This window comes from Hemicordylus capensis, chromosome 14 (genome assembly GCF_027244095.1).
Source record: "Hemicordylus capensis ecotype Gifberg chromosome 14, rHemCap1.1.pri, whole genome shotgun sequence".
Lineage (NCBI taxonomy): Eukaryota > Metazoa > Chordata > Lepidosauria > Squamata > Cordylidae > Hemicordylus > Hemicordylus capensis.
In genome coordinates, this window is record NC_069670.1 from 15,956,396 (window position 1) to 15,970,667 (window position 14,272).

Below are 14,272 nucleotides of genomic sequence, written 5' to 3' on the forward strand. Positions count from 1 at the left end.
GTGGGATAGTGAATAGAGGTGGAGAAGTCCTCTCCTCAGCTTGTGTGCCCTTCCTCTCCACACTTGCCTCTGAGCCCTCCCACCTGTGGTTCTGCGTTCTCAGTCCAAAGCCCTCCCTGAGATCTGGAGACAGCCCCCACCACACGGTCATAAATTGGGCCGGGGGGTTTCAAGCAGACCAAGAGACTCGTGTTAGAGTGCAGCATGGATTTTATTGAAAAGGAGTGGAGGGAACAATTGTAGGAGATGAAGGTTGTGAAAATGATACAGGCAAGCTCAAGAAGAGAGTGGGGCTCCATCTTGGAAAGGAGACATTCAGGAAACAAAGCGGAAAGGGGGGCAAGAAAGTGGTAGCGGACGTTATTAGAGGAGCTGGAGGCTGGGATGATGGTCCCGGAGCCTCACAGCTCTTCTCACTCCGGGTATAGATGCTCCGTCACAAAACTCGATGGTGGCTGTCCGTTCCTGGTCATTTCTGCTTTCATGGGGATCTTCTTTTCAGCATTAAGAGGTTTATACGCAGATGTTCCCACAGACGCTCCCACGGTGCCCCAGGAGAGCCCCTCTTCTAAAATATCCACCCCCCCTTCCAAGGGCTCCATTACCGAAGCCAGAACCCAGGCTGCCATAGAGACCGGCTCCTACAATCCCGGAACCCCCAATGGCACAGGGAGTGATGCCTCCCACGGAGACGGGCTCGCAGCTAGCGGACAGGATGGCTCCTGGGATGGTCACCACGGAGGCGGGAGGCTGGACCACGACCTCTGCTGGGGGGAGCTGGTTGATGCAAGAAGGGTAGACTCCGGCCAGGGTGCCCAGATTGCCAGAATTTTCGACGGCTCCGTAGCCATAGCCCAGACCTCCATAGCCAAGACCTCCATAGCCGTAGCCGAGACCGCCGTATCCAAGACCACTGGAGCCTGCTGACCCAAAGCCAACAACAGGGCTGGAAGCGCAGGAGGGGACGGTACAGGCTGGTCCACAGTTGGCCATTATCTGCTGGAGGTAAAGCTGAAAGAAAATAGCCTCAGTACAGTGAACTTTGTACTATCAGGAGTGCAGGAGATATTCTGGCTTTCGAAATCATTGGCTGTAATTTCCTACTGTCCTTCAAGTCACCTATTTCCATCAATAACTCAAGTATAATAAAAACAACAACAACAACACCATAGCGACCACAGAAATCACCTTCATCCAGTTACAAAAAGCAGCTTTACTGGGAACAGCCTATATTCTGCGACGATATCTATAACAACTGACAATAAAATTCAGCCATCCCAGGTCCTTGGGAAAGACTCGATGTCTAGATAAAATGAACCAGTCAATGAAACCTGTCTGACTGTGTGAATAAATAAATAATAATAATAAATAACAAAAAAAACCTGCTTTTCAACAAATTCTTCATATAGAAAAATAATAGTACATAAATAAAGATGGCTGCCTCACAACTGGACAGTAAACCTAGATTTTCATTGTTTTATCTTTCACGTTATGTTGTGAATATATCTATGCATCTGAGAGACAGACTGCCCTCTCGTCATCTCTTCTGCCTTGTGGGCTTCACCCTGCTGCTGCACAGACTGTCTGATCCCTTGCTAAGGAGACATCTCTGGTGATCTGTCAGCAGGTGTGCTTTTCCACACATTTCCAAATGTGTGCACAGAACAACGCTTGCCAGGTTTGATCTCGAGGCAGCCAGAGTCCATGATCAGAACTCTCTCCCTCAGAGACCAGGGACGTCTGCCGTTCAAATACGACTCAGGCACAGATTCTTATACAGAGAAATCTTGCATCAACAGAGCACATTTTAGAGTGCCTGCTACAACATCTAACCACCTGCAAAATGCTCATGTCACTGGGATTTCAACCAATCTGTCCCAGTCCATGGTGTTTTGCTCTATGAAGCACAGCACCCTAACCCTAACCCTTTTCTTTTCCTTTCTCTCTTTCCCCCCCTAATATCAAATCTCCTGCCTTCTGTCAAACATCTCCCCTTTTCTTCCTTCTCTGTTAGGAAAGGAAAAAGAAAAGCAGTGATGTCCCATTTCTCCTTCCTTCCTCTGAGGCCGTCCATGGCAGGAGGGGAGGCTGAGTGGCTGTCATGCCACCCCTCCAAATCTGCCACCCAAAGAGGCCTGATTCCACATGCCTCATAGGAGGGCCGGCTCTTTGACAGGTCTGTTCAAAGTGCCTCTTGACTTACCTACAGGAGTAGAAAGCAAGAGAAGGAGAGCAGATCGAGTGAAGCTGATGGAAGATCTCAGGATGGGGAGGCCTTTTATACCATTTTCTCGGTGTCCCATGCTGGCCCCGTCAGCTTGGAGACACCACTTTGTGCCTGTGGTTTTAATTAGCAAGCAGCCCAGAGCCATTTGGGAACTGCATCATGCCCCCAAATTACTTTAATGACTCTCAAAGGAGAGGTAAAGTGTTAGCATTTTGACAGATCTGCACATTGTGGCTGGCACATTTCTGACACTTTGATCTTCTCCTTTGCATTCCTCAGCAAAAATGCATTTCCTTGTTTCCTTCTTCTGTGGCACTGACATCAAGAGGAGTTGGGGCCCTCTTCATTCTTCTCAAAAATGGCTGATCACAGGGGTTTGCATCCAGACTATGTAACTCAATGGTACTATTCAGGAGTTACTCAAAAGGACACCTTAATTTCCTTGGGATGTACGTTCACTAATTAATCAGTTTCAGTGAGTTCCAGTGAAATACCTGCCCTGTTTCATGCCCCAGATTCCATTTAGGATCATAAGAACATACAAAGATCTGACCTAAGGCCCATCTCCCAGTTTCACACAGTGGCCCACCAGATACCTTGACAAGCCACACAACCAGGAGATGAAGGGCTTCCTCCTCTCCTTCTGGCCTCCCATACTTGGAGGCCTCCTGCCTCTGAGCCTGGATGTAGCCTCTGGGCTTGAAGACAAGTAGCCTTCAATAAGCTTGTCCCCCGTGAATTTGCCAAATCCTGCCTTAAAGCCATCAAAGCTGGCAACTATCTCTACATCCCATGGCAGAGAGTTCCACAGATTTCAGTTTATATTTGTGCATTATCTGGAATATTCACAGGCCACTTTCAACCAACCAAAGTTCTTGAAGTGGTTTCCAGAGGGAGAAGAGGGAGAAGATGGATCCCTCTCCCAAAGGGCTCTCAACCAAGGCAGCGTTGGATGTTGTAAAAATCCCCGTTGTACAGTGAGGAGGAAGGAGGGAGAAAGTCCTGCCCTGCCAAATCACTCACCTGCATGCCTTCCTGCTCACGCTTACAGTGGGGCTTGTCTGAAGAGCACAGAGCCCTACCCGTGATGGTGGGCACATCCATGAATGTGAGGGTGGATCGATCCAACCTCACCATCACAGCAGTGCCTATAATCACATAATCACTTCCCTTTTCTGGCAAGCCCTTTCATAACCATGAGTGGCGTGGCGTGTGGATGATTGATGTAGCAGGGGTGGGACCCCCTCCCCCTTCATTCTGCTGTGGGGCTTTTGGCTCCAGTGGGGCTTTTGGATAACATCTGAAGGAAGTTTAAGTAACTCTCCAAACGACGTGCCGCAAGAGGACCTGAAGAAGGTTTCCTATCCACAAGGGGCTGACTATCTTAAAAAGAGACACAAGGGAAATAGCAGCGACAGCCACTGGTGGGATGATGTCCAGGGCTGGGTAAGGACTCTTGCTCTCCCCCTGTGCAGTACAAGAGAGCTGCCATTTTGAAAAGGCACCCCTTAACCGAGCTAGCAGGAATCCCTGACCTTTGCCTAAGGGGTAAAGGTCATATATCATTGATGTCCCATCTCCTCACTCTGCTTTGGAACCCAAAGAGTTCCCAATGTGGTTCCCAGAGCAAAAGCAGAGCCCCCAGGGCATGGGGCACACAGTCTGGAAAGTAACCCCAGGGATACAACCAGCAACAGCCAGTGGGAAGGAGGCTTTATTTGACTGAAGGGGGACAGTTGCTCTCCCCCTGCTCAGAACAAGAGAGCTGCCATTTTGAAAAGGGATATCATGCTAGGCTGAAAAGGGACAGTTGCTCTCCCCCTGCTCAGTACAAGAGAGTTGCCATTTTGAAAAGGGGATATTACTGCTAGGCTGAAGAGGGACAGCTCCTCTGTTCCTTTAACAGGTGTCTTTTTGGCCCTGTTGGCGAAGGGGAGTCCCAAGATGCCCGGATGATGGTTTCCTGTCCCAAACAGGCTTACAATCCAAAAAAGAATCCAAAAGAAACCGAAGAAAACCATGAGCAACAACCACTGGGAGGGACCCTCTGATGGGCTGTAGAGGGACTCAACCCAAACATTTATCCCAACGTTTCCAGCAAACCCTTTGAGGTTTTCCTCAAAGAACTCAAAATGGTTTTGAAGGGACCAAAATGAATGTGTGTGGCGTAGGTTCTCTTGAAAGAAGTAGAGGTGTTTTGCCTAAAACAAACCCTCTAAATTCAGCTCCTCTTTTCCCAGCCTGTAGGCAGCGAAAATTTGGAGGAAATGTGTGAGATAATTCTCCAAGGGTTATCCTCAGTAAGGACCCTGAAATCCTCCTTTTTGAAAATTCAGCTTCTCTTTGCATGAAATTCAGCTTCTTCTTGCCTGAAATTCTCTTCTGAATTTTACCTCAGAACCAGTTCAGTTCCAACCTCAGCATTATCTCTGACCTGTCCAGTCCCAGCAAGAAGACAAAAGATATCCTAAACTGCCCTGAGCTGCTGATGCAAGAACATCAAAGATTTTCATTCCCGCCCTCTGGGGATTCCCAATCCCTATTTCTCAACCTCAAATAAACTGAAGTGAGTTCAAGTCAGCAGATTTAAAAAGAAGCGAGAGATAGAAAAAATAAATGTGTGGAGAGGTGCTGGATGATTAGCATTGCATTTAGACAACTTAATTCATCACCACAGTTATGCAGATGCACAGTAATTTTGGGACATGAAAGGAAACTTGTCAACAGCCAAGTCTAAGGTTAGCTAGAATGATGGAGCATCCAAACCACAAGAGAGGCGGGGGAACTGTATAAAAGCTCCACGTTCCCTCTGTCCTTCCATCAGCTTCATTCGACTCTCCTGTCTTCACTGCATCCTCTCAGAGAAGCCGGTAAGTCCGTTTTCTTGGTGGTGTTTGGATAGAGTCTCGTTGACACAGAGCTTGGTGGATCTTCCACCTTGAGTCTTCTGTTCTTCAGAAAATGGAGTGGTTGACAGCTAGGCTAGGATTACTGTGCCACTGAATGCCAGGCATTGTGGAGCAAAACCGGGAAGGGGCTATTTCCTCCGTGCCTGGCTTGTGGACTTCTCAACGCCACCTTGCTGGACCACGGCTGGAAACAGGAGGCTGAACTGGATGGGTTTTAGTCTGATCCAGCAGTTCTCTTGTGTTTCTTCTAAGAGGAACAATGAACGCTGCCTTATATTGAGCCAGACCATTGGTCATTCAAGCTCAGGACTGAGGACTGAGTTAGACTGGCAGCAGCTCTCCAAGGTTTCTGGCATGGGTCATTCCCAGACCCACCTGCAAATGCTGCCAGTGAACCTTCTGCATGCAAAGCAGATGCTCTGCCATGAAGTTTACATTGGCTGGCACAGGTTCTCCAAGGTTTCAGGCGGGGATTTTCTCAGCCTCACCCGGTGGTGCTGCCAGGGATGGAAGCGTTCTGCATGCAAAGCAGCTGTTACACCACTGATCTACAGCCCCATCCTCTTGCTCAGGGCTGCTCAACTTGGGTCCTCCTGCAGATGTTGGCCTACAACTCCCATAATTCCTGGCTGTGGGCCACTGTGGTTGGGGATTCTGGGAGCTATAGTCCAAAAACAGTGGGAGGGCCAAAGTTGAGCAGCCGTGCCCAAGCTCTTCACTTGGTGGATATATATGAGAGGAGTGTGTAGTGGTCAGAGGCCTAAATATGAGCAAGGGTGGAATCCTTGCTTGTGAAGACAATGCCACCAATATTTGGCCAATCTAGCTCTGAAATTCCACAGGCTTTGGAGGTGGGAATACCTTCTTAATGCATGCAAGCCAGAGGAAATGAAGTGAAATGAAATTCTGAAAACCTCACCAGGTTTCACTGGTGGCATCTTGGCTCCTGAGATGGTCCGAGCAAAGTAACAAGATCCACGACTGAGGCAGAGAGTATGAGTTCATTTCTGATGCCTTCTGTTCTGCCAATCTTACAGAATCACCTCCATCTTTCCAGCCATGGTTTCTAACTGCGGACCATCCTGCACCGTCCCATCCTGTGCTTCTACCCCAGTGGTCGGTTTCGGCTCTGCAGGGAATGGCTTAGGCTATGGCCTTGGTGGTCTTGGCTATGGCTGTGGCTTTGGTGGTCTTGGCTCTGCCTATGGCCTTGGTGGCCTTGGCTACGGAGGTCTGGGCTCTGGCTATGGAGCCGTCGAAACTTCTGGCAACCTGGGCACCCTGGCCGGAGTCATCCCTTCCCCCATCAACCAGATCCCCCCATCAGAGGTCGTGATCCAGCCACCCCCCGTTGTCGTGACCCTCCCAGGAGCCATCCTGTCCGCTAGCTGCGAGCCCGTCTCCGTGGGAGGAAACACTCCCTGTGCCATTGGGGGTTCCGGGATTTTAGGATCCGGTCTCTATGGCGGCCTGGGTTCTGGCTTGGGTTACGGAGCCTTTGGAAGTAGGGGTGGATATTACGGAAGGAGGTCTCTCCTGGGGCGCCGTGGGAGCGTCTGTGGGAACATCTGCGTATAAACCTCTTAATGCTGAAAAGAAGATCCCCATGAAAGCAGAAATGACCAGGAACGGACAGCCACCATCGAGTTCTGTGACGGAGCATCTAGACATGGAGTGAGAAGAGCCATGAGGTTCCGGGACCATCCTCCCAGCCTCCAGCTCCTGTATTAACGTCCGCTACCCCTCTCTTGCCCCCCTTTCCGCTTTGTTTCCTGAATGTCTCCTTTCCAAGAAGGAGCCCCACTCTCTTCTTGAGCTTGCCTGTATCATTTTCACAACCTTCATCTCCTACAATTGTTCCCTCCACTCCTTTTCAATAAAATCCATGCTGCACTCTAACACGAGTCTCTTGGTCTGCTTGAAACCCCCCGGCCCAATTTATGACCGTGTGGTGGGGGATGTCTCCAGATCTCAGGGAGGGCTTTGGACTGAGAACACAGAACCGCAGGTGGGAGGGCTCAGAGGCAAGTGTGGAGAGGAAGGGCACACAAGCTGAGGAGAGGACTTCTCCACCTCTATTCACTATCCCACTTCCAGGTGGAGAAATGGGGACTCATTGGGGTGATGTGTCCACCCCACGTCTGTGTGTGGGGGAGGGGTGAATGTGTGTAAATGTGTGTTGGGGGTTAAATGGGGCAAAAGATGGGGTAGCAGCTAGCTTGCCCCCTTCCCACAGAATGCCCCTGTAAACATCTTTAGATGGCAGAATTCCAGATTATACTGGTCACAGGGAGGGAGGGAGGGAGGGAGTCCCCCTGCATCAGAACTCCTCTGTCTGAAGTAAACAAAGTAAAAAATAATTCTGCACATGCCCAGCGACAACTTCACCCATAAGAGGTTTTCTTTAAGGTTTATTTCCCTTTGCAGGGAAACAACTCTGCACATGTTCAGAGGGACTCAGTCTCAGGTGACAAGACGACAGGTTTATTAGCAGAAGGCGGCATCTCTAAACTCCAGGGAGAAGATGAACAAAACCACTTCAAAATGAATGCTGATGCGGGAAACCACCTTTTCTTGACTTTGTTCCTTCTTACGGCAGCAAATAGCCTGGATCCGTGGGTTTTAATTAAGCAGAAGCTCTCGCGTTAGCCCAAACTGGCTACTGTTCCTGTTCCTCAGAAGACTGAGTTCACTCAAATCCTCAGGTCAGGGCAGTTTTAAATTAATTAAAACAGAATTACAATGCTAAACAATATAGATCCAGACACAAACAGCAAAACAAATTGCAGGCAGGAGTCTCTCCTAACCCTACCTAGAGATGCTGCCAGGGACTGAACCTGGGATTCCCAGCATGCAAAGCAGATGTTCTTCCACTGAGCTATGGCTCCACACCCCGTGAAAGCCTGCTTGACTGCTAGGAGGGCCCAACGGGAGATAGTACCAAGAGTTGCACTGGGTTATGCCCTTATGAAAGCTTTTAAATTCATACCCCTGAAGGGTCATGAGCTGTCATTTGGCATGGCTGTGGTGGGAGGTGGGGAATGGTGGCAGAGACCCACACATGATGCAACAGAACACCATACTGCTACCCCACTGGTGGAACCACAGTGAAATGTCCATAATCATCAGTGTTATTTGACCAGTGGGGGATGTCTCATTTCACCTGTGGACTGTTGGAAGTCTAAAATCTTTGCCCGTTGCATGTCTGCCTCCTATACATCTCCAAAGGGGACCTGGGACTTTCTGGGGAAGAGGAGATATCAGCTAGCAACAATAGTGTCATCTTCTCCCAGTGCAAATGGATGTCTCATTCCAAGCACTCCCAAGAGATCCCCAGCTATAAGGAGACCACCTTCTAACCAATGGTCCCACTGATGAAACATCACCCCCTTGGTCTGGGCTGTCCGCCAGCAACCTGCCTAGCCAAGAGATGCTTATCTTTGGAAGCTGTAACACTTTACTGGCTGCTTGCTTTGTTTCCCCTCTCCTCACTGTGAATGGTCACTAACTTCTCCTGTCTCTGCTGCTTACCCTGTGAAGGTCTGTATCCTTTTTCTCTCCCCCAGAGGGCTGGTTTTGTTAAAAAGGCAGGTGGCACCCACTCCCCAGTATGGAACTCATTCTAGTAAGCCACAACACATTATCATGAAATTTATTCTCAGAACCACATTTCTACAAAAGTGATTGCAGAAAGAGTGAGTGTGTGTGTGTGTGTGTGTGTGTGTGTGTGTGTGTGTGTGTGTGTGTGTGTGTAGAGTCATGGTGGAGAGGTTGAGATGAATCTGAAACACAATATTGCATTATTGTGAGTTGTAGGTATCACAGAGCAAAAAGGAAGTATTACATTCAGAGTGGTGTTCTTGACAGTTTCGGAAGAAAGCTAAGGTTCCCTTGGCAAGTATCCTCTTTCCCAGAATAGCCAACCTTCAGGAAACCCACAAGAAGGGTGTTGAAGGCAGTAGCGATCCCTTGCTATTTGCCCATTCCCTACACAGCAACTTCTGCTCAGAGGTAGACTACCCCTGTGGCAGGAGGTTTCATTTATCTGCCACAGGTAACCATTCCTAGACTCCCCCTCCATAGAAAAGTCTCGCTCTGTTGGTCTTACCTGCTGCTCCTCTGAGAAGAAGTCGAGAGGGAGAGTTTGTCAGGGGAAGTTGTAGAGAGCTCTCTCAGAGCACTTTTATACCATTTTGGCCCAAAACGGTAGTAGTTACAAGACACCCCCATGATGCCTGAGGGATGAATCAGCCTGCCAAGACATTATTGTGGGTTCATCATAACACCAGTTAACTTTATTGTGCAGCCTGCCAGGAACATAATCAACATCTCATGCTACAACTTAATACCTCATGGGTGTGTCCAGCCCTCTTTTCCTCTTCATCTCCATGATCTCTTTTACTCTTACTGTTTCCTGGAATGATTTAGATATTCATCGAACACAAGGCTGCACAATTTTGGCATGCCCGCTCTTTGTTGGACTACAACTCCCATCATTCCTGATGATTGGCCACTGTGGTGTGGATGATGGCTGTTGTAGTCCAACAAGCACTGGAGGGCATATAATGCCCCCCATGTTCAGTGGCAGTCCAAGACCTTTGCTGCAGCATTCCCGGTAACCGGGATTTCCAAATGTTCTGGCCTACAGCTCCCATCATTCCCAGCCCAAGCACACTGCCCCTGGGAATGATGGGAGTTGTAGTCCACAGCATTGGGGAGTCCTTGGTACAGGGAACACTGCTAGTCATCCATCCAATGCATAAAAGGTGAACCCTGCTCAGCAGAGAGGACAATTCATGCTCATTTCTAGGGATCTGCGAATCGATTCGGGTACAAAACGATTTGTACCCGAATCTACCTGTTTGTGGTGATTTTTGGACAAAACAAATTGCCCCTGTGCTAGCTGGCCAGATTTGGGTTAAAAACACCACCCAGATTTCGGACCCGAAAGCTTTGTCGATTCAGACCTCCATTTTGTGGCGATCCCTCTTGCTGTCTCCATTTTGTGTCAGGTAATTCTTTTTTAAAATCCCACCCTCCCAAGCTTCAGATTGGTGACTTACAGTGTGCAACAACCGCCTGGCGATTCCCCCCCTGATTTCAGATTGGCTCATTTCCATTCAAATCTTGTGTTGCCAGGGGTGACTGACCCCATATTGGCTAGGGGAAGAGTCAAAGAAGGGACAAGGGTGGGGGGAGTTTGAAGGAGGGGTTTTAAAATGTATTTAAGGAGGCAGGCAGCCACCATTCTGCCTTTCGGACTCATGGAAGGAGAGAGAGAGAGAAAGAGAGAGCCAGAGGAGCTGGGCTTGGCTTTGCCTGCCTGCTGCCTGGAGTGGATTCGATGCTTTTAGTTCCTGCTTTTCAGATTGAGGAAAAGAGAAGAGAATTTTTTTTTCACCCCCTTGCTGCTGCTGAGAGAATCACTGCCTGCGCCTGCTGTCTGTGCAAATCGATTTGGGTGCAAACTGATGTGTACCTGAATCCATCTGTTTTGGGAAGTTTGTGGAGAAAACAAATAACCTCTGTACTAGCTGGCCAAATTGGATGATTCAATTTGAGTACAAATTGAATTGAAAAAACCGATCCTACTCATTACCACAAGGACTGCTATGCTTCACCTGAAGCAGGGCACAAAATGGCATCCCCCTCATATATGCATCCTCTTCCCCTTTTCTTTCATAGGAACATAGGAAGCTGCTTTATACTGAGTCAGACGACTGGTCCATCTAGCTCAGTAAATCCATATTGCTCATTATTGCCTAAACAGACTGTCCCTATCTTGAGGATTATACAAAACAAACAAACAAACAAACAAAACCCCAAATAGAAACTCATAATCAAGAAATATGGATAAATTGGATCCTATGATACCACAATTTATTCAGTTAGAAACATTAAATAATGTCACTATCAGGATACTGATACCAATCACAAATAAAATACCTATCAAATAGATGCACTCAAAAGCCATATATAAATACATAAACAAAGTTTCTTTGAAATAAAGTGCCACCAAGTGTTGGAAGATATTTGAATGCTATCACAGAACCTTCACGGAAACCTTCTTGCTCGTTGAGAAACCATAGGGAAAGTGGGCTATGCCTTCCTGCCCTGGATGGTGTGCTTCCTGGAAGCATCTGATTGGCCACTGTGGAAAGGAAGATGCTAGACAAGAAACGGAGCTTTGATTCAAAGATGGAGCTTTGGCTTTGACTCAAAGATGGAGCTTTGGCTTGATTCAAAGGATCTTCATATGCTCCCCATAAAGCAGGGCTACACAACTTTGGCCATCCTGCCATTGTTGGAAGACAATTCCCATGAGTCCCTTCCACAGTGGCCACTTGACTCCCTTAAGACAGTCACAACCCCTTCTGCTTCTGTGGGGGTAAAGTGTGCCATCAAATCAATTTCGACTCCTGGCATCCACAAAGCCCTGTGGTTTTCTTTGGAAGAATACAGGAGGGTTTTACCATTGCCTCCTCCTGCGCAGTATGAGATGATGCCTTGCAGCATTTATCTATATTGCTGCTGCCCAATATAGGAGCAGCAGGGATTCCAAACGGCAACCTTCTGCTTGTTACTCAAGCATGTCCCTGCTGCCCCACTTAAGGTGGCTGGTGTCTAAAACCTTCACCGTGCTCAGGGAACACAAGGGCACCAGGAATATACTGCAACATTTGTTGTGGGTCCGTGTGTGTGTGTGTGTGTGTGTGTGTGTGTGTGTGTGTTTGTGTGTGTGTGTGTTTGAAGTGTGAGAATGGGAATTTGGTTTATTCCTCTGCAGGTATTTACTCATCTCTGGAATTTCTGGCTTGATGATTCATTCTCTTATTTGCATCTCAAAGACACCACATTTTGTGTGCCCTGAAGTTTTACCCTGTACAAATATTTGCTGTTCAGATGCTTTGTTGTTGTCAAGCTAATTTTAAAAGATCAGAGCCCAGATTAAGAGAAGTAATGCTCTTAATTACCATACAAGCTAGAAACTGGTCCTACCCTCAACCTTGAATGGATCGCACTGATTTCCAAAAACAGCCCATCAGCAGCCCTGGATGATGACTATACAGACAACAAGACCCAGAGGGGGGAAATGACACTATTGCAGCCCAATCATTCTCTCTGACAGCTTAGCAGTCAATGGCATCTTTTTGCTAATGGCCCCTAGTTCTTTCAGGTCAGGAGTAGGTGGTGGGGCTGTGCCATGATGAGAGAGCATTTGTGTTGCCCACAGAAGGTCCCAGTTTCAATTTCCGGGTATGACTGGGAAAGACTCCTGCCTGAAACTTTGGTGAAATCACTACCAATCAATATAGAAAATCCAGAGCTAGATGGACCAATGATCCAGCTAGCTCAGCTTTCAGTAAAAGACAGATTCTCATAAGGGGATGGGGCTGTAGCTCAGTGAAAGAGAATCTGATTTGCATGCAGAAGGTCCTAGGTTCAGTTCCTGCTGTCTCCTGGTAGGACTGGGAAAGACTCCTGGAGAAGACACTACTAGTCAGATTAGATAATGCTGAGCTAGAATGATCCATCCAGCTCAGCCTTCAGTAGAAGACAAATTCTCATGAGGGGGTGGGGCTGTAGATCAGTGAAAGAGAATCTGCTTTGCATGCAGAAGTTCCCCACTTCAATCCCTGGCAGCTCCCCCCCTGCTAAGCAAAAGAGAGATGCCATTTTAAGAACGTGCCCCCTGGCCTACTGAGGATTCTCATACTGGGTGTCAGAAGAAGACCTGAAGATGGAGCTCTGTCCCAAAGACCTCCTAATCTGAAGAGAAACTCAAGGGAAACACCAAGAATATCCACTGAGGGCAAGGATGCCAGGCTGGGCTGAAGAGGGACAGTTGCTCTCCCCCTTACTAAGCGGAAGAGACTTACCCCCTCATTTATTTATTTATTTTAATTATTTAATATTTATTTTTAAGCATCTCTTGCTTTTAACCATGGGGATTGGGGAAATACTCACCTCCTTTAGTTGAGGGGTATGACTAGGAGCCCAGATGCGCAGAAACCCATTTTCTTTGGGGGCAGATAATTGCACCCGGAGCGAAATAAAGTGATGAATGAGGTACTGCAAGCTGGGACAGAAGGCCTGATGGGATAATGCACCCTTTGGGGTCCGAGCCCATTTCTTGTTTCTGTGCAGGTTGGCCATTTGGGAGGCAGGAAACCCAAATGCTTGACACCCAGCAGGAAGTGGAAAACATCAAAGCGTCAGCTTGGCCACAAATTGCTTGTCTCCTCACACCATTGAGCACTGCTGACTTCATGATCTGCCTGTTAAGAATTAGGCTATTCTGCTAACAACCTGCATTAAGGATTCTGTCCTCTATTACACCCACATCCTCGGAGCATCAAAGCTACCTTGCATGTATCCCCTTGAGGAGCTTAGAATCTTTTACCCAGGTGGCTGTCTAAGCCCAAGGGGACCACCTCCCATATGATATCGCTGTTCCCATCTGGCAGCAGTCACAGTTCCTTCATTAAAATAAATAAATTTAAATTCCGACTTCATATTGTGCAAGTCTTTGATTTCCCTACCGAGGACTGTCACATGAGACTAAAGCTCAGTTAGCACATCGGCCTGGAAGGCACACAGGAAGATGATTTTCTTCAGACATCTGCTCAAGTGTGTTAATAACAGGGTGGGAGGTGCATTTGTTTCAAGGGTGAAGCGAAACCCAGCCAAATAGAGCCCACTTAGCTTTAATTTATCAGGAAAGAGATGGAGACTTTAACCAATAGTGGCAGAGGGATGAGGATGGAGCTCAGTGTGGGTTTTAAGGGTCAAAGTTCAGTGGAAGCATGTCTGCTTTTTATGCAGGATGTCACATTTTCAATCCCTGACATCTCCACGTCAATACTTTATAGAAGAATGATCGTAGCTCGGTGGGAAACCATCCACTTTAGATGCAGGCATTTCCAGGTCAATCCCCAACATCTCCAGGTCAATACAATTCAGGTTGAAAGCACACCGCTCAGTGGTAGAACATCTGCTTTGCATGCAAGAGGCCCCAGATTCCATCCCTGGCACTCAGCATTTCCAGGTAGGACTGGGAAAGATGCCTGCCTGAAACCTTGGAGAGCTGCTACCAGTCAGTGTAGACCAGGTCTGCTCCACTCTGACCGTCCTT

The 14,272-nt window shown here is 47.9% G+C and overlaps 2 protein-coding genes across 2 annotated transcripts; one reads left to right on the top strand and one right to left on the bottom strand.

The window, feature by feature from the left end:
* Positions 1 to 205: 205 nt before the first annotated feature.
* Positions 206 to 2,242, bottom strand: LOC128337431 (scale keratin-like). The gene is made up of 2 exons (XM_053278433.1): positions 2,204 to 2,242; positions 206 to 1,011 (listed from the first exon to the last, which is right to left on the bottom strand). The coding sequence occupies exon 2, from the start codon at positions 991 to 993 to the stop codon at positions 514 to 516; it is 480 nt and encodes a 159-aa protein (XP_053134408.1). The 5' UTR covers positions 994 to 1,011; positions 2,204 to 2,242; the 3' UTR covers positions 206 to 513.
* Positions 2,243 to 5,047: 2,805 nt separating this feature from the next.
* Positions 5,048 to 6,788, top strand: LOC128337467 (claw keratin-like). Its single transcript, XM_053278501.1, has 2 exons — positions 5,048 to 5,097; positions 6,174 to 6,788. The coding sequence occupies exon 2, from the start codon at positions 6,196 to 6,198 to the stop codon at positions 6,712 to 6,714; it is 519 nt and encodes a 172-aa protein (XP_053134476.1). The 5' UTR covers positions 5,048 to 5,097; positions 6,174 to 6,195; the 3' UTR covers positions 6,715 to 6,788.
* The last annotated feature ends 7,484 nt before the right edge of the window (positions 6,789 to 14,272 follow it).